Genomic DNA, 23,985 nt, shown 5'->3' on the forward strand with positions numbered 1-23,985 from the left:
TGTTTACCCCGGCCTGCTAATCTGTTAGCTTGTTAGCACAGGCCTGCTAACCGTCTGCATCGCAGTGGCCCATATGTACTTTCTATCTCTTCCCGATTTTTAAAATTTGTTTATACCTTCCGGAAACCTGCCTCACCCAATGTGATACGGAATCGCTATAATTTTTAGTTTTTAGAACACACTCAAGAACCTCCAGAAGCGAATCAGCTAACTAGCTACAAGCTACTTCGTCACTGTTGGTTTTCTTTTCTTTTTTCTTTTTTAACCTGGATAACACCCGCCAGTCCAGCCCCCCTGCCTCATCCACCGCTGCCCCTGGACTCTGATCACTTGGCTACATAGCTGATGCACGCTGGACTGTCCATTAATCACGGTACTCCATTCTGCTTGTTTGATTTATCTGTCGGCCCCGTTGCCTAGTCAATGCCATTTTACCTGCTATTGTTATGCTAGCTGATTAGCTGTTGTCTCACCCACTGTTTTAGCTAGCTTTCCCAATTCAACACCTGTGATTACTGTATGCCTCGCTGTATGTCTCTCTCAAATGTCAATATGCCTTGTATACTGTTGCTCAGGTTAGTTATCTTTGTTTTAGTTCACAGTGGAGCCCCTAGTCCCACTCCTCATACCTCCTTTGTCCCACCTCCCACATATGCGGTGACCTCACCCATTACAACCAGCATGTCCAGAGATGAAACCTCTCTCATCATCACCCAGTGCCTGGGTTTACCTCCGCCATACCCGCACCCCACCATACCCCTGTCTGCGCATTATGCCCTGAATATATTCTACCATGCCCAGAAACCTGCTCCTCTTATTCTCTGCCCCCAACGCTCTAGGCGACCAGTTTTGATAGCCTTTAGCCGCACCCTCATACTACTCCTTCTCTGTTCTGCGGGTGATGTGGAGGTAAACCCAGGCCCTGCATGTCCCCAGGCACCCTCATTTGTTGACTTCTGTGATCGAAAAAGCCTTGGTTTCATGCATGTCAACATCAGAAGCCTCCTCCCTAAGTTTCTTTTACTCACTGCTTTAGCACACTCTGCTAACCCTGACGTCCTTGCCGTGTCTGAATCCTGGCTCAGGAAGGCCACCAAAAATTCAGAGATTTCCATACCCAACTATAACATCTTCCGTCAAGATAGAACTGCCAAAGGGGGAGGAGCTGCAGTCTACTGCAGAGATAGCCTGCAAAGTAATGTCATACTTTCCAGGTCCATACCCAAACAGTTCGAACTACTAATTCTGAAAATTACTCTCTCCAGAAATAAGTCTCTCACTGTTGCCGCCTGCTACCGACCCCCCTCAGCTCCCAGCTGTGCCCTGGACACCATTTGTGAATTGATTGCCCCCCATCTAGCTTCAGAGTTTGTTCTGTTAGGTGACCTAAACTGGGATATGCTTAACACCCCAGCAGTCCTACAATCTAAGCTAGATGCCCTCAATCTCACACAAATCATCAAGGAACCCACCAGGTACAACCCTAACTCTGTAAGCAAGGGCACCCTCATAGACGTCATCCTGACCAACTGGCCCTCCAAATACACCTCCGCTGTCTTCAACCAGGATCGCAGCGACCACTGCCTCATTGCCTGTATCCGCTACGGTGCCGCAGTCAAACGACCACCCCTCATCACTGTCAAACGTTCCCTAAAACACTTCTGTGAGCAGGCCTTTCTAATCGACCTGGCCCGGGTATCCTGGAAGGACATTGACCTCATCCCGTCAGTTGAGGATGCCTGGTCATTCTTTAAGAGTAACTTCCTCACCATTTTAGATAAGCATGCTCCGTTCAAAAAATGCAGAACTAAGAACAGATACAGCCTTTGGTTCACTCCAGACCTGACTGCCCTCGACCAGCACAAAAACATCCTGTGGCGGACTGCAATAGCATCGAACAGTCCCCGCGATATGCAACTGTTCAGGGAAGTCAGGAACCAATACACGCAGTCAGTCAGGAAAGCTAAGGCCAGCTTCTTCAGGCAGAAGTTTGCATCCTGTAGCTCCAACTCCAAAAGGTTCTGGGACACTGTGAAATCCATGGAGAACAAGAGCACCTCCTCCCAGCTGCCCACTGCACTGAGGCTAGGGAACACGGTCACCACCGACAAATCCATGATTATCGAAAACTTCAACAAGCATTTCTCAACGGCTGGCCATGCCTTCCGCCTGGCCACTCCTACCTCGCCCAACAGCTCCGGCCCCCCCGCAGATCCTCGCCCAAGCCTCTCCAGGTTCTCCTTTACCCAAATCCAGATAACAGATGTTCTGAAAGAGCTGCAAAACCTGGACCCGTATAAATCAGCTGGGCTTGACAATCTGGACCCTCTATTTCTGAAACTATCCGCCGCCATTGTCGCAACCCCTATTACCAGCCTGTTCAACCTCTCTTTCATATCGTCTGAGATCCCCAAGGATTGGAAAGCTGCTGCAGTCATCCCCCTCTTCAAAGGGGGAGACACCCTGGACCCAAACTGTTACAGACCTATATCCATTCTGCCCTGCCTATCTAAGGTCTTCGAAAGCCAAGTCAACAAACAGGTCACTGACCATCTGGAATCCCACCGTACCTTCTCTGCTATGCAATCTGGTTTCCGAGCCGGTCACGGGTGCACCTCAGCCACACTCAAGGTACTAAACGACATCATAACCGCCATCGATAAAAGACAGTACTGTGCAGCTGTCTTCACCGACCTTGCCAAGGCTTTCGACTCTGTCAATCACCAGATTCTTATCGGCAGACTCAGTAGCCTCGGTTTTTCGGATGACTGCCTTGCCTGGTTCACCAATTACTTTGCAGACAGAGTTCAGTGTGTCAAATTGGAGGGCATGCTGTCCGGTCCTCTGGCAGTCTCTATGGGGGTGCCACAGGGTTCAATTCTCGGGCCGACTCTTTTCTCTGTATATATCAATGATGTTGGTCTTGCTGCGGGCGATTCCCTGATCCACCTCTACGCAGACGACACCATTCTATATACTTTCGGCCCGTCATTGGACACTGTGCTATCTAACCTCCAAACGAGCTTCAATGCCATACAACACTCCTTCCGTGGCCTCCAACTGCTCTTAAACGCTAGTAAAACCAAATGCATGCTTTTCAACCGATCGCTGCCTGCACCCGCATGCCCGACTAGCATCACCACACTGGATGGTTCCGACCTTGAATATGTGGACACCTATAAGTACCTAGGTGTCTGGCTAGACTGCAAACTCTCCTTCCAGACCCATATCAAACATCTCCAATCGAAAATCAAATCAAGAGTCGGCTTTCTATTCCGCAACAAAGCCTCCTTCACTCACGCTGCCAAGCTTACCCTAGTAAAACTGACTATCCTACCGATCCTCGACTTTGGTGATGTCATCTACAAAATCGCTTCCAACACTCTACTCAGCAAACTGGATGCAGTTTATCACAGTGCCATCCGTTTTGTCACTAAAGCACCTTATACTACCCACCACTGCGACTTGTATGCTCTAGTCGGCTGGCCCTCGCTACATATTCGTTGCCAGACCCACTGGCTCCAGGTCATCTACAAGGCCATGCTAGGTAAAGCTCCGCCTTATCTCAGTTCACTGGTCACGATGGCAACACCCATCCGTAGCACGCGCTCCAGCAGGTGTATCTCACTGATCATCCCTAAAGCCAACACCTCATTCGGCCGCCTTTCGTTCCAGTACTCTGCTGCCTGTGACTGGAACGAATTGCAAAATCGCTGAAGTTGGAGACTTTTATCTCCTCACCAACTTCAAACATCAGCTATCTGAGCAGCTAACCAATCGCTGCAGCTGTACATAATCTATTGGTAAATAGCCCACCCATTTTCACCTACCTCATCCCCACAGTTTTTATTTATTTACTTTTCTGCTCTTTTGCACACCAATATCTCCACCTGTACATGATCATCTGATCATTTATCACTCCAGTGTTAATCTGCAATATTGTAATTATTCCCCTACCTCCTCATGCCTTTTGCACACATTGTATATAGACTCCCCTTTTTTTCTACTGTGTTATTGACTTGTTAATTGTTTATTCCATGTGTAACTCTGTGTTGTCTGTTCACACTGCTATGCTTTATCTTGGCCAGGTCGCAGTTGCAAATGAGAACTTGTTCTCAACTAGCCTACCTGGTTAAATAAAGGTGAAATAAATAAAAAAAATAGATTACATAAAATCCCACATTCTGGTAGTTTACTGGTAAAATGTGAAATTTCCAGTAATATACCCTCCCTCTGCAACCCTAAGCCAGGCACAGTTGCTACATTTCCATTGAGGATTTACCACAATGTTTTACCCAAAAGGCTCAGACTTTTCTGTTTCCATCTACATGGGCTGGCACCGGTGTCTCCCTAGGCCATGGCTCCGGCGGACCTACTCTAACTTGGAGCCAAGGCAAGTACCCTGGGTACTTTTCAGCTTTCATTTACATAACAATGTCTAACTGTGAACTTTAACACCTTCTCACAAAGCAACAGTCTTGAATGATGCCGAGGTTGTTGATTCTGATCACCAGAAGTCTTTAGTGTCACACTCCTGATGGAAACACCATAACACCAGAGCTGGCATTAACATAAAACACTGGCGGCCCACTGGAGTGGGGGTAAGTGTCAGTGGTAAAGCACCAGGTGTGTTCTGCAGTGCCCAATCCAGCCCTTGTTTCACTGCACAGGTCTTCGCACACACACACACACACACACACACACACACACACACACACACACACACACACACACACACACACACACACACACACACACACACACACACACACACACACACACACACACACACACACACACACACACACACACACACACACACACACAAAAACAATTCATATTTTCACTGAGCCAGGGCCGAGACATGCAAGACAAGGCCAGGGGCTGGAGTGGGGTGGCAAAGGTGGAAGAGGTCCAGCACAAAGACACAGTCACTCAGTATGCAGAATGTCTCCCGTCCTCCGTTTCAGCTTGGGAGAGTTCTACTGTATACTTTATGGACTTGTGAGAACTGAAGTGGTCAAAACAATACATATTTCAGATGGACCCATTCTGCTTCTAGCCACCCAGCACAGGACTAATCATGGCTGGTGGGCTGAGGTTCAGACAGGTTACTGTTCACCCTTTGCTATGCTATCAACCCTGATTATTTGTTAAATGGAGGAGGGAGTCTCCTGGGGGTGTTCTAGGCTGTGAGTCAGAGATTGACTGGGGGTAGAGTGAGCTCTCAACCCATGTAGGCTGACTGATACTGTAGCTCCTCCAGGGCCTGGGGGAGATATAGGTTAGGTACAGGTTAGGCCCTCCCCTCCCCGGCTCCTGATGCTGCTGTCTCTGCTTCCTCCAGTCTGAATAATCTCTCTCTCTCTCTCTCTCTCTCTCTTCTCTCTCTCTCTCTCTCTCTCTCTCTCTCTCTCTCTCTCTCTCTCTCTCTCTCTCTCTCTCTCTCTCTCTCTCTCTCGCTCTCTCTCTCTCTCTCTCTCTCTCTCTCTCTCTCTCTCTCTCTCTCTCTCTCGCTCTCTCTCTCGCTCTCTCTCTCGCTCTCTCTCTCGCTCTCTCTCTCTCTCTCGCTCTCTCTCTCGCTCTCTCGCTCGCTCTCTCTCTCTCTCTCTCTTTCTACTTCTCATCTCTCTTCCCATCCCTCCTCTCGTTTCCCTTGACTGGGAGATTGTCTCTTATCAAAAATGTGTACTTGCAAAGAAAGATGACCAATATATTCCATGACCAGAAAAGTATGTGAAAGACTAAGGTGAGTTGATATTGTTGTGTTTGTTTAGATATTAAAGACTGGGGTCTCTATAGAGTGATTTGGGGTGGTGTGGCGGCACACACTGTATACCCCCCTGTTTCTGTGTGGCGAATGCAGGATTAGAGACACAGGGCCCCAGAGGAGTGAGGGGATCAGTGGACACTCTCTGGGACAAGACATTGGGTGACTTTGGTCTGAGAGGCCAGTGGAGGGAAGTGAGCCGAGCTCAATCCAGAGGCCCCCACACCACACTGTCCTGCATGTCCACTCTGTTTGGTCAGGGTGGGAAGACATTAGTTCTACTAGACTTCTCACCCCCTCAGCAATATATTCAAAGCTGTTGCCAAGCGATGAACACCTAACTCCAAGCTGCTCAGGTCATTACACAGACAAAAAACAAACCAGGCAAAGACAAACCCACTGGGCACACCCGCGTCATTTCAACGTGGAAATATGGATAATTTTCGGTTGAGACGTTGATCAATGACATTTCAACCTTTATTCGCCCAATCAAAAAGACTGGCAGACGTTTGTTGAATTCCCAATGTATTATCATTATGCACCACCAGACTCCAATAGAAAAACAATGTCTGATGTTTGGTTTAGCTGTCATATAAATGTGTTATCACTGCACTTTCAACCATTTCAAAGCAGAACAAAATTCTAATTGGAATACAATGTCAGATATTTCTGTATTTATACAACTTAATGTGCTCTCACTGTGCTTCATCTAATACCACAACAAAATGACCTGGATCGCAGTTGAGATTACATTCAAAGCACATGGTGCAAGTGATCAATGCCGTTCGGGATTCTGCACAGATACTTGTATTGTGAAGATCTCCACTGACCTGCGACCTTTGCATGCTATCTTGAACATGTACGCTTTTCTATGATGACATAATAGGATTTTTAGAGTTACAGTCACCTCAAAATGTGGCCATGGATGAGTTACTCATTTTAATGTTGAATTAAAACTGTTACATTAGTTTCACACACTAGGCGTAACATAGTAGATGTAAATCCGGGACAATCCAATTGGTGTGATATGTAACATTTAGTATGGTTACATTAGACGAAAGGTTGCTTAATGCAAAAACTAAAGGAGGGTGGTTGGTCGGTGTGGATGGATAGGCGTATAACGCGAACGTCTAGCAACCCAAATTGAGACATGGATTGTGTATGTGTGCCATTCAGAGGGTGAACGAGGGTGAATTTAAGTGCCTTTGAATGGGATAATGTTCCCCCTAGCTTCCCCGGCACTGCTGCGCAGAAGAAATATCAACCCGCACAGAGAAGCACGAGATTGAACTTGAGAGTTTTCCCCCTTAGTTAACACTATCAACGTTTCTCTTTACTGTGGCAACTGTGATCGAATCAGCGCAATATTAGCCAGTTTCAATGCAACACACCGAAACAAAATGAACTATGCAAGAGATTTTGTTGTAGGCAGAAGGCATCGGAGTAGGATTCTGTTGCATTGACAAGCAGGACTCAGCCAGTACTCCACACATACCGGTGTGTATAACCAATCAGAGCTGCAGTAGGCCTGTATGCAAAATAGACCATTGCCATATATGGATCTGTGCCATTCACTTTGAACTGGACTGTGTTTACAGCATGAGTGGTCATGATTTGATGCGCTTGTTTTGAGATCAAAGCAGGAGCTGCACGTAGCAACGTGTGCATATTTTGTTCATATCCTTTGCTAGTTAGTGAGTTATTAGGCCGGTTATAGATCACTTGTAGTCAACAAGGGGGGAGTGATTGCTTCCTACAAGGGCACAAAACATGTACATTTCTAGAAACCTTTGGAAAGCAAGTCAGGTAAAAGAGCTTTTTTTGTCTTAAAGGGGCAGTGTTGTATTTAGAGACGGTCTTGAATAAGCTAAGTAGCCAATAGGCAGAGGGTAGCATAATTTGCATTATTCTCTGTAATAATGGTATGGGAATAATGATGCATTTTATTTTGTAAAGTGGTTCCTTGCAACAAACAACCATTCTCTGGAGAGAATTGCTTGTGGAAGATTAACGAGTGCATGTTTCCATGGGATATCTGTTGCTGCTACGGAGTACAGTCATCATTGATAGCCGTGCTTGCTGTGGATCTCGTGAGGACACCTGCACGGAACTGCCATACTTCGCCGAGGGAATATCTACGAGTCGTGAGGTGGGGTGCTTCGGGACTTTATGTGTGTCGTCATTTCTTTTGAGCTCCAACGCGCGCCAACGGCTTTGCAAGTCATTTGGGCATAGGTTGTGAGAAACCATTGGGGTTGATTCCTTTTTATTTCTTTTGATGTGGCACATTGAAAATGCGATCATATAGAGCCTGAACCTTATGTCTGTTCTATCTGAAGTTAATACTCTAGTTGTCATCACCCTAGTGAGTTTACAATAGGGATTCGTCTTGGAGACGTCCTTCTTAACTAACATCCGTTGAGATATTCTAAGTAAGGTCATATCGTGAGAGTCAAATTCGAGCCTGGTGAGAGGGTTACACTAGCAAGCAAGGGATAAGGACGCTGCAAGCCAATATGGCAATGGACATTTCGAACAAACGACTGGCTTGCGTCCATAGATACCGAACAAAATGACTGAACGACTGGGTGTCGTCTCTGGCAACCGAACCGATAGATCGAACGACCAGCCGGCTTGGGTAGCAACCCACGATTTGTGTCGGGACTATATCTTGTGGAAGGATTAAATAGTATGAATAATGTCATAATAATAAAGATTTGAATGAAAATATGTAAATCATTATTTGTATATGTTGGTAACTCGCTGTGCAACAGTAATAATGCCATCGAAGGCGGAGTTTGGAGGATATATTGGCACGATTTTCCGGCCCTTGACTTTGTCTCTGAAATATCTGCAAATATCAATGCTGGGCTATGTTAAAACCCTGGATGGGAGACCAAATGGATAGCTGTAGATAGATCAACTCTTCAGTAGGAGGTGCTGCCCAGCCTGTTGTTTTTTCCCGATAGCGGATATAACATCGAAGACCTGACGTTGATTCAAAGGCACAAATTCAACATATTTTAAACAAGGTTTGTCTATGTTGAAAATTGGTTAGCATTATGACACAATTCTGTTGTTGAAATGTCATCCTCAAAACAACAGTGAATGACTTTCTGCAAATCCAATGTATTTTCCACACAGATTCTACGGCACAATACGTTGACAGATTACGTTAAAACAACGTTGATTCAACCAGCTTGTGCCCAGAGGGAAGCTCTCTGTAACCATTGTCTGTAGGCCTTCAGCACTCGGCAATGAACCGTTCACATTAATAAAACACATCACTCAAAAGGAGCAACACTGTTTAAGGACAATTTGCATGCATGAATAGGAACACGTGGCCTGACATTTAAGCGATGCGCTACATTCAAGGATAAATTACATTTAGCTGCCATTTTAGGAGCTCCTGTGAAGGTTTTGTCACATATTCACTACGTCTAAAAATAATCCATTACAACAAACACACCTGTAAAAATGTATAAGAAATGTACCCGTTTTAAACTCCAACACAAAATTGTAAAGCTCCACAACACCACAAATAAAGATTCTCTATTCTAATCTCACACAAACAAGACAATGATAGTGAGCCAAAGGCAACTCAGACCCACATGGCTGTGGTCCTGCAGAATTGTCTGTCTGTCTGTCTGTCTGTCTGTCTGTCTGTCTGTCTGTCTGTCTGTCTGTCTGTCCGTCCATACCTGAGAGAGCCGGCAGCAGTAGCAGCCCACTGTGATATCCCCTGGCTGCAGTAGGAGCTACTAGGAGCTCGCTGAGGGAAGCAGCTGAAGTTGGACTGACTACACTTCCCCCGTCCTACTCAGTCCTCCGCTACAGCACACTGACTGACTTACTGACTGACTGATCTCTCCCCCTGCAGCGAGACAGGCAGCCACAGGGGGTGGCGGCCTCACACACACAAACACAGAACTGCCACAGAGGGGAGTAATCTGAACTGGGAGCAGAGTTAACCTGGGAAGTACTTCAAACACCACTTCAGCTTCTGAGTCACCATCCAGACAGCCAAGTTAGAGCTGATAAAACAGAACAGAACCTGTGAGGTCCTTCAGACATAGGTAGGCAAGCCTCAGATCTCAGAACAGCTTTACCTCTGAGATGTTCAAACAATAATAAGCTATTAACATGATCTCAGAACAGCTAACCTAAGAAGCGCTTTAAACCCACATGTGTCCAAACCAAATGCTTTTATTTTGCCAGGTGGATGGTGCTTGGGGGGTATTTGTAAAGACAACAAGCCCAGGAGGACACATTGGTGGATTTTCCTAAGCCAATCTAAATTGTACATTCCAATGAGGCTCATTTTCTTTCCCTGCTTTCCCTTAAAAGGATTGTTCAGGGTCACGTCCCCGGGTCAGGGATCAAGTTTTAAAAATGGCTGACTCACTAACTCAGAGGAAAACATCAACATTAAGCAAGAAAGCCAAACCAGCCCCCTGGTCATGTTCAATATCTCTTCACTTTCCAGTGATATTCAAGTGACATGCATTTCACAAAGATCTTGACTGAAAGTAAGGTGGTCGCCCAGGACTGTTAACAAACTCTAACAAGCTGACTGACCCATATTTTAAATTTGCTTCATAAGCAGAAACCAACAACACACATATAGCAGAACCGCACTTGACAAGCATAAAATATAAAATGTAGTATTATATTTATATGCGTGTTTTTTTTTTACGCACACTTAGAAAAAAGTTGTCATCTAGAACGTAAAACGGTTCTTTGTCTGTGCCTATAGGAGAACCCTTTGAAGAACCCTTTTTGGTCCCCGGTAGAACCCTTTTGGTTCCAAGTAGAACCGTTTTAGGTTCCAGTAGAACTCTTTCCACAGCGGGTTCTACATGAAACCCAAAATGGTTCTACCTGGAACAAGAACGTTTTTTTTTTACCTGGAACCAAAAAGGGGACAGCCTTTTAAGAACCCTTTTTTCTAACAGTGCATCATAAAACGGGACCGCTATACATTTAGCTTCAGATTCAGTGTGTAGAGGGAGGTTGATTGGCACATTCCAGGCTAGCAGGCTAGCAGCCCAAACCTCTGAAGCCAGTCGTGTGTAATGGCATGGCTGCCTCAAAGCCGGAGGACTGCCAGGAATTCAGCAGAACAACAAATCTCTCGACGGACTCAGTCTCTCTCTCTCTCTCTCTCCCCTTCTTTCTCTCGCTCTCTCTTTCTGACGCGCGTGTCTGTCTCTCAAATGAGTGTAGTAATCAAGCAGCAGAGAAATGACACAATTTCCACTGTATTCTGTAGTTTCAGCTGTCCTGGGAAAAAAAACATTCCACTTCTGAATAAATTCGGTTCCGAATGAAAAAGAAATGACGAAAAAAGACATTGCTGACAAGCTGACCTAAATATAATTAGCTAAGTCAAATTGTTTATTTTCTGAGCATGTGCAGTACCTTAAGTAGTCCAGTTTCTTTGCAAGCTATTGGCTGCTAGCTGCTACCAGCAAAACATTTGACCCAGAGTGATCAAATGTAATGTAAAATGATCATGTGTTATGTGCTCCTGGTCTGGCTGTGATTTCACATCTCTGATGTGAACCCAAGCCGAGTTCCCTCTCCTTGTTCCAGTGTTACTCTGCTGAGACGGTGGGAGCTGGAGTCGGACTGTGGAATATCAGGTCACAGGGCGGAGTAGTGCTCTACACACACACACACCCCACACGCAAAGTTACTCAAGCAGACATACAGTGGGGCAAAAAAGTATTTAGTCAGCCACCAATTGTGCAAGTTCTCCCACTTAAAAAGATGAGAGAGGCCTGTAATTTTCATCATAGGTACACTTCAACTATGACAGACAAAATGAGAAAAAAAATCCAGAAAATCACATTGTAGGATTTTTAATGAATTTATTTGCAAATTATGGTGGAAAATAAGAGGCTCCTCTGTCCAAACATAAACACACACACACAATCAAAGCTCAAATCCACAACATGACATGCCACAATAACAAAGGCTGATAGAGTCACACTAGCGTTGTGTGTTCTTTTGTTATCGCTCTCTGAGTGTTGAACATTCTATCGCTTCTGCAGAGAAAGACACAGGGAAATGACAGAGCACTTCATTCACTGCCACATTAAATCCACTTCCATCATCCATCGCTCCAGGTGACAGAGTACGATTTACACCTTCCCTTCCTTGCTTCCTTTTCACGCCGACTCATTTGCATACCAATCGGCTGCAGGGTGTTATTCCTCTCAAGCATAATTAAGACTATTGTCTGGAGCACTCAATTACCACAATTTAGGGTGTGAAACGCCTCTATTTCGAAACACTCTGACTGAAGGGCCAAACACAATGTAGTTTCACATCAGCGTGGCGAGGAGTTTGAAGAGGCCTCTCTTCCTATCCACGTGACATGCTGGGGTCAAGAGCTGAGATGTAACAAAAAAAAAGCTATTTTCATTCATTGTTTTCCGTATAGGCTTGGCTTTCCATCTGATTCTCATACAACAGCCCAATCACGTGCCGTCAGCGAAAAGGATTTTGATCGCCGATCTTCCAACGCATCGCTTGTGTTGATCTTGCTCTGCGAAGTGATGGTTTCTTAACCAGATGAACAGATAAAACACGTTGTCCCATCGCTCTTCCCCCCCACCCCCCACACACACAGCTCCTGGGGACGGGCATGTAACACAGCCAGCAACACATCGCTAAATCACTTTCACACCACTCTGGACTCCTCTATCTCTCTGGTTTAACTCCTAGACAATAAAACAATATGGTGCTTGTGTTCGCGAAGTGTTTGCCGAGATTTCAGCCAATATCACACCGTGTCCTAAACTAAATCACATGGGCCACCTTTAACTGTGTCAACAAGTGGCATCTGCTCAGAAGCTACTGACGTGAACTCCATAGGAGGTCGTCAACCTTTCGTAGCCGTTCCCCGTGTTGCAGTGGCATAATGTCATCCCTAGAGAACCAAGGGAGGTCCTTCACTTCTTCCCAGGGCGCAAATCACATGGACATAAAGAATGCTCATTCTCCTCCGTAAGTTCTCACACTTTCTGCTTGTACCGTTAGAGCCCAATGACACTGCTCACTTATCTGTTGTGTAGTGGGCTGTTCCTCTGGTTTTCACAGCTGGACTTCTAGCTTGTGATTGGGTAAGAGAGCCAGTGGGCCACTCCGAGATCATAACGAATGGCTCACCGTTCATCAACATTACACGAGATAGGAAGTCTTTCAATAGCAAACAGGCCCGAGTGACATCCCGTCCGATCACACCGACCCTGAGTACCTTCTCATTCCTCCACATCACATTTAAAACATGCCAATTCACATTAATAAACATACAACAACAAAAAAAAACACTTACTCCGCAGCTTACATTCTCCACTTTGTTATATTGTTCTCTGTATCCAGTTTGTCCCTTTGCGTTGCAGACAGCCTCTCATTCCCACTGCATGCATAACACAGCAGAGCCGGAGCCCGGTCTGCACACCAAGGAGCTGCACTCAACAGGTAAGCAGCCCAGCAGACAGACAGCACGGTCACGACGACAGCCCTCTGCCAGCCACCCAGACAGCCACCCAGACGGCACAGGGTTATCACTGATCACTATCAGCCCTCAGCCCAGACAGACAAAACCGGAGGATTCTAAGCTATCAGCATTGTGCTCCCCGACAGACTGGAGTGGAGCCCCTCCCTGCTAGTTCTCTCTCTGGTTGAGGTGTGTGTGTGTGTGTGTGTGTGTGTGTGTGTGTACAGTCGAGAGTCCTGGGGCTAGAGCAATGAGACACGGAAGATCCTCCCCTCTCTCTTTTTCCTCTCCACCCGATTCAAGCCCCCTCCAGCGCACTCTGCTACTCCCACATACATGGCTGGTGCTCCACTCCTCTGCGTGTGTGTGTGTATGCCTCTCTGATCATCATCTGAATACAAATGCATGTTTGTACTGTAGCGGTGTACTGTAGGTATAGCTTTGAGGGGATGGATTCTCACTTGAAATGTGTGGGCGGCCGAGCTAAACGCAGCGCAAATGCTCAAACAGACCGGTGGAAAGAGCTTTTGGCGAACACAAGTACTCTGGAACTACTGTAAGAACTATAAAAAGGGGCCAGGTTTCGACATCAAATCAAATATCCGATGCATCTCTGTCTGAGACAACACAGTCCTCCCTTCAAAAATGCCGCTTTCAAAAAGCCCTTGTAGGGCTGAGATTACAGAGTGGAGCATCGATCAGAGTCCGAGAGACACAGCGTAGGGGCTTTTTTTTAAACCGTTGTCAGCATCTCAAAGACAATAAGGCTGAGCAACTGCGACGGCTGGGGGAGAAGAACGCATGTAATCAGGCAGGGTGCCAGGTTACACTGTTCTGTCTACCTCAGACTGCCTCGAGGCAGCGGACTGCCACCAGACCCCCCCACACACACACACTGGCTCTGAGCCTCCAGAATACACATGCATACATTTACACAACCATGGTTAGGACACAGCTTACACCGTCCTGTCAGCCACATCACAGGTCTGATTTTACGGCGTACTTCCTCTCCGTCACCTAATTTGAACCGTTGGTAAAAAAGAAAAGACGCAAAAGTAGGTTTTCATTAAGGCTCTCTTGTTCGTGTTGTCACAATCTTCACCTGACCATGCCGAGCAATCTTTACAATTCTAAAGATGTATAATAAAGAGCAGATGAAACAGAGGTAAAAAAAAAGTATTTCAATTTTTAATTTTTTTTTTATGACAAAACAACTGGTTTGCCATGTTGCCAGAGTTTGCTGGTCCTCTATGTCTCCCGTTGGAAGCAGAAGCTCAGTGTGTCTGTCGAGTCGTGGCCTGTGGACTGTGTTACCACTGGAGCCCAGGGTAACAGGGGGGAAGGAGGACTGAGTTTCCATGCCTGGAGTAAAGAGGGCTGTGTCCAGACAGGTTGGACACCGTGGGGTGGGACTATCTAACATTCTGCAGGATGGATAGTCGAGTAAAAGAATCGGCACCCTCATGCGTCAAGAGTACATGTACAGTTACTTCACAGGTACACGAAAGACGGCATAGGTACGGCAATAAAATTGTCATTTTCTTTGCGAACGTGCATGACGGAAGTCCGTGCAATTATCAATGGTAGCGATACTGTTTCTGCTGTTATGGTTGTTATTCCTGCCAGTACGTGAGCTCAGCTGCTCTCGTGTAAGGTGGTCCATTATTACAGCCACTAGAACCCCTCTAATGTGTCCCATTAGCTCTAACTCTGTGGGAGGTGGGCTGGCACCGGGTTTGTGCTTTATACTAATCTTGTTAATACGTGGAACCACCTTAATTAATTACCCCCCGACGGAATTCTTGATCTCTCAACAAAGGCCCAAACCAAAAACGGTATTGTTAACAAGTGTTGACTGTGTTGCCGTACCATCTGTGATGTCTATTTAAGATAGTAGTGTCCTTTCTGGTGTAAACCTTTGTTCACGACTGTAGACACCTTCATCAATAAATCAGGACAACCCCTGTCGGTTTGTGCGTGAAGCGCACAGGGCAGTTTTCTGTGCGGAGGAACACAGTTGGATCGTCTTTGTGTACCTCTCTGACCTCCATTCATTAGGTTGTAAACACCACAAGGGAATCAGAGAAGAGATGAGCCTGCAATGTAGTCTAGATCTGTAACACAGGCACATGGGAGAGGAATCAAGAGAGCGCACAGCATTGTATAGAGCCATTAGAGAACTCCCTTCTCATATTGCTGAAATGAACAGCAAATCAGTTTTTTTTTTAAATATTTTTTTTAAAGATAATGGAAAACCTCACGACACAATACCTCTTCCCTATCGGACCTTGATATTTTGTAGTTCTGTACTTGAGCTGTTCTTGTCTATTGATGTTCTGTATTATGTCGTTCTGTATTATGTTTCATGTTTTGTGTGGACCCCAGGAAGAGTATTATTATTAGGGGATCCTAATAAAATACCAAAATACCAATTACCTCCAAAAAGGAGTTGGTTGGCTGAAGACAATGGGGGGCTGTGAGTGTCTACTGTCTACTCTGAAACCATCCATTACCCATCCATAGCCTGTAGCACTGAGGAAAATGTAGTCTGTTTTCACTCAGACTCAGTCAGCCTCCCAACAATGGCAGCTCTGTTGCTTCTAGACTGATCCTATTGGATGACTCAACATTCTACTGGATTCTTTGGCAGAAGCAGGGACCTAATCCACAAACCAATCCAAAACTGGCCAAACTTACAGTAAACCTCTGTCCGGTACATGGTTCCTCGATAGGAACAGAAGCCTCACCTGACCCAGATACTGCAGGTGGGGTGAGGGGACAGGGGAAGGTGTGGTGCTGACCTACCTGTCAGTGGAGTCCCCTTGGCCCTTGAATGTGTTGCGATGGAGCGTCTCTCGGACGGCGGCCATGCCATCTGGCAGGCGGTTGAGGCAGTGCGTGTACCGGCTCAGCCCGCCGTCCGTCATGTAGCTGCAGACAGACAACACAACAGGCCTGTCAGTCAGTCTCTGTACCTGCCTCAATATCGGTGTCTGTCCTGGTCTCTGTCCTTGTCTCTGTCACAGTCCCTGTTAGTCTTGGTCACTGTCCATGTCTCTGTATTTGTCCCTGTCCTTGTCTCTGCCACAGTCCCTGTCTCTGTCCTTGTCTCCGTGTATATCTATGTCCCTGTTTCAGTCTCTGTCTTTGTATATGTCCCGGTCCCTGTTTCAGTCTCTGTCCTTGTCTCAGTGCCACTCTATCCCGGCCTCGGTCCCTGTCTCGGTCACTGTCTCTGTCCATGTCACTGTCTCGGCCCCGGTCCCTGTCTCGGTCCTAGTCTCAGTCTCTGTCTCGGTCCCTGTCCCTGTCTCTGTCCCTGTCTCTGTCCCTGTCTCGGTCTCTGTCTCGGTCCCTGTCTCTGTCCCTGTCTCTGTCTCTGTCTCGGTCTCTGTCTCGGTCTCGGTCTCTGTCTCTGTCTCTGTCTCTGTCTCTGTCCCTGTCTCTGTCTCTGTCTCTGTCCCTGTCCCTGTCCCTGTCTCTGTCTCTGTCTCTGTCCCTGTCTCTGTCTCTGTCTCTGTCTCTGTCCCTGTCCCGGTCCCTGTCTCTGTCCCTGTCTCTGTCCCTGTCCCTGTCTCTGTCCCTGTCTCGGTCCCTGTCTCGGTCCCTGTCTCTGTCCCGGTCCCTGTCTCTGTCCCGGTCTCTGTCTCGGTCCCTGTCTCGGTCCCTGTCTCACGGTCCCTGTCTCGGTCCATGTCTCTGTCTCTGTCCCTGTCTCAGTCTCTGTCCCGGTCTCTGTCTCTGTCTCTGTCCCTGTCTCTGTCTCGGTCCCTGTCTCTGTCTCGGTCCCTGTCTCTGTCTCTGTCCCTGTCTCTGTCCCTGTCTCTGTCCCTGTCCCTGTCTCTGTCCCTGTCTCTGTCCCTGTCTCGGTCCCTGTCTCTGTCCCTGTCCCTGTCTCTGTCCTGTCTCGGTCCCGGTCTCTGTCTCGGTCCCTGTCTCTGTCCCTGTCTCGGTCCCGGTCTCTGTCTCTGTCTCTGTCCCTGTCTCTGTCCCTGTCTCTGTCCCTGTCTCTGTCTCTGTCCCGGTCTCTGTCTCGGTCCCTGTCTCTGTCCCTGTCTCGGTCCCGGTCTCTGTCTCGGTCCCTGTCTCGGTCCCTGTCTCTTTCCCTGTCTCTGTCTTTGTCCCTGTATCTGTCACATCTCTGTCTCTGCTGTGTTACATGACAGGCTGTACCGATCCACTTCACTGACAGGATTACAGCCTTCAACACACTACAATCCTGTTATATACCTTTATGCTGTGTCTGACCTGAAGACCCCTATACAGAACAACCATGCCGTATGTCATCTGGAAAATGCACTGGAGACAGCTCAGTTGGAGACGCATATTTGGTTCGTATCATCTGGTAACACTATCATTGTTATTCCACATAGTATGTGTGTGATGTCAGTGCCAATAATACCGCAAAAAAAGAAAAACCACGATATCTCCTGTCAACATGGCTACAGAATATGGCACGGGCATTCAGAACGGTCACACCATCCCTGCAGTAGGAGAGGTGGGGGTTTGACACAACGGAAGAAATGTCAACATATAAAACAGAAGAACGTGCCCAACGTCATCTCAGCATACGAGACGATTAACCCCGCCGCAGCTAAATAAACATTCACATTTGCTCTCAGTCAACACCAACTAACCCCCCCATAATTACCCATTTTCAGTTACTCATTTCGAGGGCCATTGTCATGCCTTCAGCCCAGAGCAACGCCATAGGCTTACCAGCTTAGGTTGAGATAAATTCATTGAGGCACTCCCATTGAAAGCACAGCTTTACTGTCATCCCTGCAACTTCACATAATCCCGAGCACGGTTTCACGCTAATCCAGGTGACGCAGGGAGTCTCGGCGTGTCTTGGAGTGTGACAGGAAATCATGGGAAACTGCCTCTGTTTAAACTACCACTCATTAAACACATACAATTGCTTCCCAAGCCTGTAGTACTACTTTTGTAAAAATGTTTATGGGTTTGTTACTGCAAAGCATTTTCTATCTCTAATTGTTAGGAGAGTTGAGCAACACCCAATCTGAGGGCTTGGTTTTCGAAAACAAGAAGTGAGGAAGTTCATGTTACCATTGTCATGTTGTGTGTCCCAGAGCCATTTATAACCATGTATATTGATGGCTTTGGTGTGTAGAGACACGACAGCTCCCAAATCAATGTTGAACAGGTGAAGTTGAGCCATAATGAAAGCCACATTTCAATGGGACTACTGATTAACTTGGGTTTTGTCCACACATTTTGGGAGTCATTACTTGGGTTAGCACACCCACCTCGGCATAAGGTGCCTGAACCTAAACTGAAGTCCTTCAGTCAGTTTAGGCTTTTTCACATAAAACATTTTTTATTATCTTCTGCTTTTTAAAAAATTTGAGTAGATTGGAAAACATACCTGTCAATATTGAGCTTCTAGAAAATGCCAATCCTGCAGGTTGGTCAGAGGAGAGATTTCACTACTGAATGGTAAACTAAAGGTGGTCCAACACAAAGTCATCCGAGTCACCCAGCTAGTTCTCCTTTACTACTATCCTCTCTTTCTTTGTATATCTTTCTCTTTCTCTGTCACTCTCTCTCTCCTTAACACAACTGCCTCTCTCTCGCTCTCTAGCCCTCTCATCCCCGTCAAGTCTGTTCAGATGGCGGAGCTCTTTAGGAGGAATGATGGGGTCATTGGTAACAGAAGGAGCAGACGAAGGACCAGGGAGCTGCAAGCTCAGTGTTTCAGGCGGAGGCAGAGTGAGAGGAAGAGGGGAAGGACATGGCAGTACAGGACAGGAGAGCCCCAGCACAGGAGGGGAGGGGGTGTTGTTTGCGGAAGGGGTAGGGGTAAGAGGAGGGGCCGGGGTAAATGTCTCGGGGGTATGGGCTGTGAGTCAGGGAGTAGCTGATTAGAATGATTTTCCTCAGAGCATCTTCCCCCATTAACTGGAGGAGGGATATGATTTGTTAAGGCCGCAATAGGTCACTTTTTGGGCAACCCAACCAAATTCACATAGAAATGTGAGTTATTGATCTGTCATTCTTATTGAAAGCAAGTATAAGAAGCCACATGTTCTATGTGCGCTATTTCTATGCGGCCCATTCCTACGTTTCCTTTCACTTTCGGTTTTATACACCAGCTTCAAACAGCTGAAAATACAATATTTTTGGTTATGGAAAATATATTTCAAAGCGGTTTAGATGGTACAATGATTCTCTACACAATGACTGTTTTTTTTGTCAAATAAATTAGGCAAACTTTTAGAATTGTAGGAATCAGGAAATTACCCTCAAACTGAGCAAACAGAGAGACTATATGATTACTCCCCAAAATCATTTGTACAAAAAATCCTTACTCTTTAAAAAGTTACTGTTTAAGCCAACCTGATTATGGGCTTTAGGTAATAACACTTCATAGTGAGTGATGAAAGAGAGAGACACCAACCTAAATGCAATATCACCTTTCATCTCAAAGATCAGGAAGTACCAATTACACGCAAGCCCCGGCAGCACTAGCATGAACAAAAAGCCCAGCATTTCCTCTGATAAGCAAAAGACCTAAACAGCAGCCACATTTCCTGGGACGAACTCTTTTGAGTGGTTCGAGGTAGACAGTGACTGATGTGACTGGAGCTAAACTGTAGGCAGCTATTAAAGCGGAGTCAGACCAGTTGTTGACGAACCAGCCGGACAGGTAAAAACCCCTAACCGTTGTCAAAGGAGGGAGTGGAGTGTATTCCTTATGCCTTCCTGTAAACAAAACAACAGCACCGACATGGGGAAACAAAAGACAAGTTATGATTTTGAATTAACCGCCTGCTGCCATGAGACACGCCACAGCGGATGACTCATTGACTGGCTCACTTTGTTATTAAGAAATAACGCAAATGTAATTCAATGCAAGCAAACCAAGTACAAAGCAATATATTTCCAAGCAGGTCAGTGGCATATGGTATATACACTGCTCAAAAACATAAAGGGAACACTAAAATAACACATCCTAGATCTGAATGAATGAAATATTCTTATTAAATTCTTTTTTCTTTACATAGTTGAATGTGCTGACAACAAAATCACACAAAAATGATCAATGGAAATCAAATCTATCAACCCATGGAGGTCTGGATTTGGAGTCACACTCAAAATTAAAGTGGAAAACCACACTACAGGCTAATCCAACACTGATGTAATGTCCTTAAAACAAGTCAAAATGATGCTCAGTAGTGTATGTGGCCTCCACGTGCCTGCATGACCTCCCTACAACGCCTGGGAATGCTCCTGATGAGGTGGCGGATGGTCTCCTGAGGGATCTCCTCCCAGACCTGGACTAAAGCCTCCGCCAACTCCTGGACAGTCTGTGGTGCAATGTGGCATTGGTGGATGGAGCGAGACATGATGTCCCAGATGTGCTCAATTGGATTCAGGTCTGGGGAACGGGTGGGCCAGTCCATAGCATCAATGCCTTCCTCTTGCAGGAACTGCTGACACACTCCAGCCACATGAGGTCAAGCATTGTCTTGCATTAGGAGGAACCCAAAGCCAACCGCACCAGCATATGGTCTCACAAGGGGTCTGAGGATCTCATCTCGGTACCTAATGGCAGTCAGGCTACCTCTGGCGAGCACAAGGAGGGCTGTGCGGTCCCCCAAAGAAATGCCACCCCACACCATGACTGACCCACCGCCAAACCGGTCATGCTGGAGGATGGTGCAGGCAGCAGAACGTTCTCCATGGCGTCTCCAGACTCTGTCACATGTGATCAGTGTGAACCTGCTTTCATCTGTGAAGAGCACAGGGCGCCAGTGGCGAATTTGCCAATCTTGGTGTTCTCTGGCAAATGCCAAACGTCCTGCTCGGTGTTGGGCTGTAAGCACAACCCCCACCTGTGGACGTCAGGCCCTCATACCACCCTCATGGAATCTGTTTCTGACCGTTTGAGCAAATGCACATTTGTGGCCTGCTGGAGGTCATTTTGCAAGGCTCTGGCAGTGCTCCTCCTGCTCCTCCTTGCACAAAGGCGGAGGTAGCGGTCCTGCTTCTGGGTTGTTGCCCTCCTACGGCCTCCTCCACGTCTCCTGATGTACCGCCTGTCTCCTGGTAGCGCCTCCATGCTCTGGACACTACGCTGACAGACACAGCAAACCTTCTTGCCACAGCTCGCATTGATGTGTCATCCTGGATGAGCTACACTACCCGAGCCACTTGTGTGGGTTGTAGACTCCGTCTCATGCTACCACTACAGTGAAAGCACCGCCAGCATTCAACAGTGACCAAAACATCAGCCAGGAAGCATAGAAACTGAGAAGTGGTCTGTGGTCACCACCTGCAGAACCACTCCTTTATTGGGGGTGTCTTGCTGATTGCCTATAATTTCCACCTGCTGTCTATTCCATTTGCACAACAGCATGTGAAATGTATTGTCAATCAGTGTTGCTTCCTAAGTGGACAGTTTGATTTCACAGAAGTGTGATTGACTTGGAGTTACATTGTGTTGTTTAAGTGTTCCCTTTATTTTTTTGAGCAGTGTATATGTATATACACAACCCAAAGCACAAGTTCATAGAAGTACAAGTTCATAGAAGTGGTCTGATGTTGGTCCCTACCTCTTCAAAGGGCATAAAATCAATAACTTGAATATCTGCCAATGTTTAGGTTTTAGAGTTGCGTGCTTGCAGTGGGCCATCCAATAACTCTGGTTACTGAACAACACCGGTTAGTTTGAGCAGAGACAGTTAACCTGCAGCAGATCACTCATTTGTACTAAGTCACTCAACACTCGACCACGTCAGGCCTTGGTCCAAAACAGAGTGAAACCCAGTAGAGTTTAAAGGTCACGTTAGTATTAGGCCTATGTGTTAACCCAACCAGAAAAAAACACAAAATAGATTTTTAAATAGATTTAAAAAATACAGTGAAATATTTAAAATTGGCTAAATATTGTATTTATTTATACATTTGAAATACATTCCAAAATATATAACAGCATTCATGTAAAATGTATATATAAATATAGGTCAAATGTATATCACAATATATGTTAAATGGTTCAGAAAATGCAGTTAATGTATTTAAAAATACATTCTGAAATAGATTAAAGAATGTATTTTAGAATATATTTTCACATGCTTTTTCAAACCGATTGTGTTGCAAAATGCGAGATCCCACTGACTCTTAAGTAAAAATAATTTGAAGTACTACTTATTAAGTCGTTTTTGGGATATCTGTACATTACGATTTATATTTTTGACAACTTTTACTTTTACTCCACTACATTCCTAACATAATGTACTTTTTACTCCATACATTTTCCTTGACACCCAAAAGTACTCGTTACATTTTGAAAATGGTCCAATTCAGACTCTTATCAAAATAACACCCCTGTCTCTGATCTGGCGGACTCACTAAACACAAATACTTCGTTTGAAAATTACTTCTGAGTGTTGGAGTGTGCCCCTGGCAATCCGTAAAAAAAGTAAACATTTATAATCGTGCCGTCTGGTTTGCTTAATATAAGGAATGTGAAATGATTTATACATTTACTTTTGATACTTAAGTATATTTAAAGCTAAAGACCTTTACTCAAGTAGTAGTATACTGGGTGACTTTTACTTGAGTCATTTTCTATTCAGGTATCTTTACTTTTACTCAAGTACTGTACAAATATAGGCACATAACTATGGCACATTCAAAGGACCTGAGGGTATGAGGTCAAATCCCGTTTAAAGGCACACAAGTGAACACACAGTTTCTGCGCTGTTGTTTAAATAATTTGTTTTATTTTGTATAGTATAAACTCCTAAATAATGCCATAGATTCAGTTTCTGAAAAATTGTAAACTTGAAGGCAAAAAAGGGAAGCATGATGTGAACTGCATGATTTGATTTGATTTGAACTCGGTGTGTATTCCAACAGACTGCTACCCCACAGCGCTTTGATGAAAACAGTGGAGAAAGAAACACTTGTATCTGATCATTATTACGCTGCTATTGAATGGTGACCAGAAGATGTCACTAATGTGCATTGTGAACAGAGTTTGTTTTTCAGCACAATATAGTGAAAGCCTCAGTTTCCCATCACTAGCTGTTGACTGTATTAACGATGAAACTTCAGATGGCTCTTCAGTAGCACATGCACTTATGTCAGTGTCATTGCTCCTGCAGAACAGGCAGTGTACAAACTTAACCTTCAACCAGAGAACACAACATAACACATTAACTGGCATGACAATCCGTTTCATGGTAGGGCCAAAAAGCACTACGACAAAGCCACACCCCCAACACGCCATGCCGACAAGTCTTCTAATAGGCTACTGCTGCTACAATATATTTTGTCAAAATTTGGCTTGGGCTGTGAACCCGTATATATGGTATACCAGGGTACTTGGAAATAGCCTCGTGCATGATTTTTCAAAAACCCTCAGTACCATTGAAACAATTCTTTTGAAGTTTTAAAAATAAATTATTATATTTGTAGCTACACTTTAAGAAAATACCTGCAGTCAACTTGTGCAATATGTTAGGATCGCGTTCTTCATTTCATCTGTCACTTTATTTGACATTATGAAGCTTACCATACTGTAGTTCCCCAGGACAGTTGAGCCAGTCACGCTTTTGTTTGTACATTGCACAATGGGAGAAAGCGGGAGCAGATGAGTCCAGCTGTTTATTGACAGGGATCTGGGTTTACATTGAAAGTTAACCGTGTTTTTTTTTGCTTCAATAGAGTGATAAGA

The 23,985-nt window shown here is 45.6% G+C and overlaps 1 protein-coding gene across 11 annotated transcripts in view; it reads right to left on the reverse strand.

Moving 5' to 3' along the window:
- Positions 1-23,985, reverse strand: part of LOC118400820 (neuron navigator 2-like) — a 151,738-nt gene that overhangs the window by 52,093 nt on the left and 75,660 nt on the right. For all 11 annotated transcript variants that reach the window (XM_052474745.1, XM_052474747.1, XM_052474739.1 and 8 more), the window contains one exon: positions 16,083-16,208. In XM_052474745.1, the coding sequence (XP_052330705.1) occupies positions 16,083-16,208 (126 nt within the window). The remainder of the gene's footprint in view (positions 1-16,082; positions 16,209-23,985) is intronic.

This window comes from Oncorhynchus keta, chromosome 22 (assembly GCF_023373465.1).
Source record: "Oncorhynchus keta strain PuntledgeMale-10-30-2019 chromosome 22, Oket_V2, whole genome shotgun sequence".
Classification (NCBI taxonomy): Eukaryota; Metazoa; Chordata; class Actinopteri; order Salmoniformes; family Salmonidae; genus Oncorhynchus; species Oncorhynchus keta.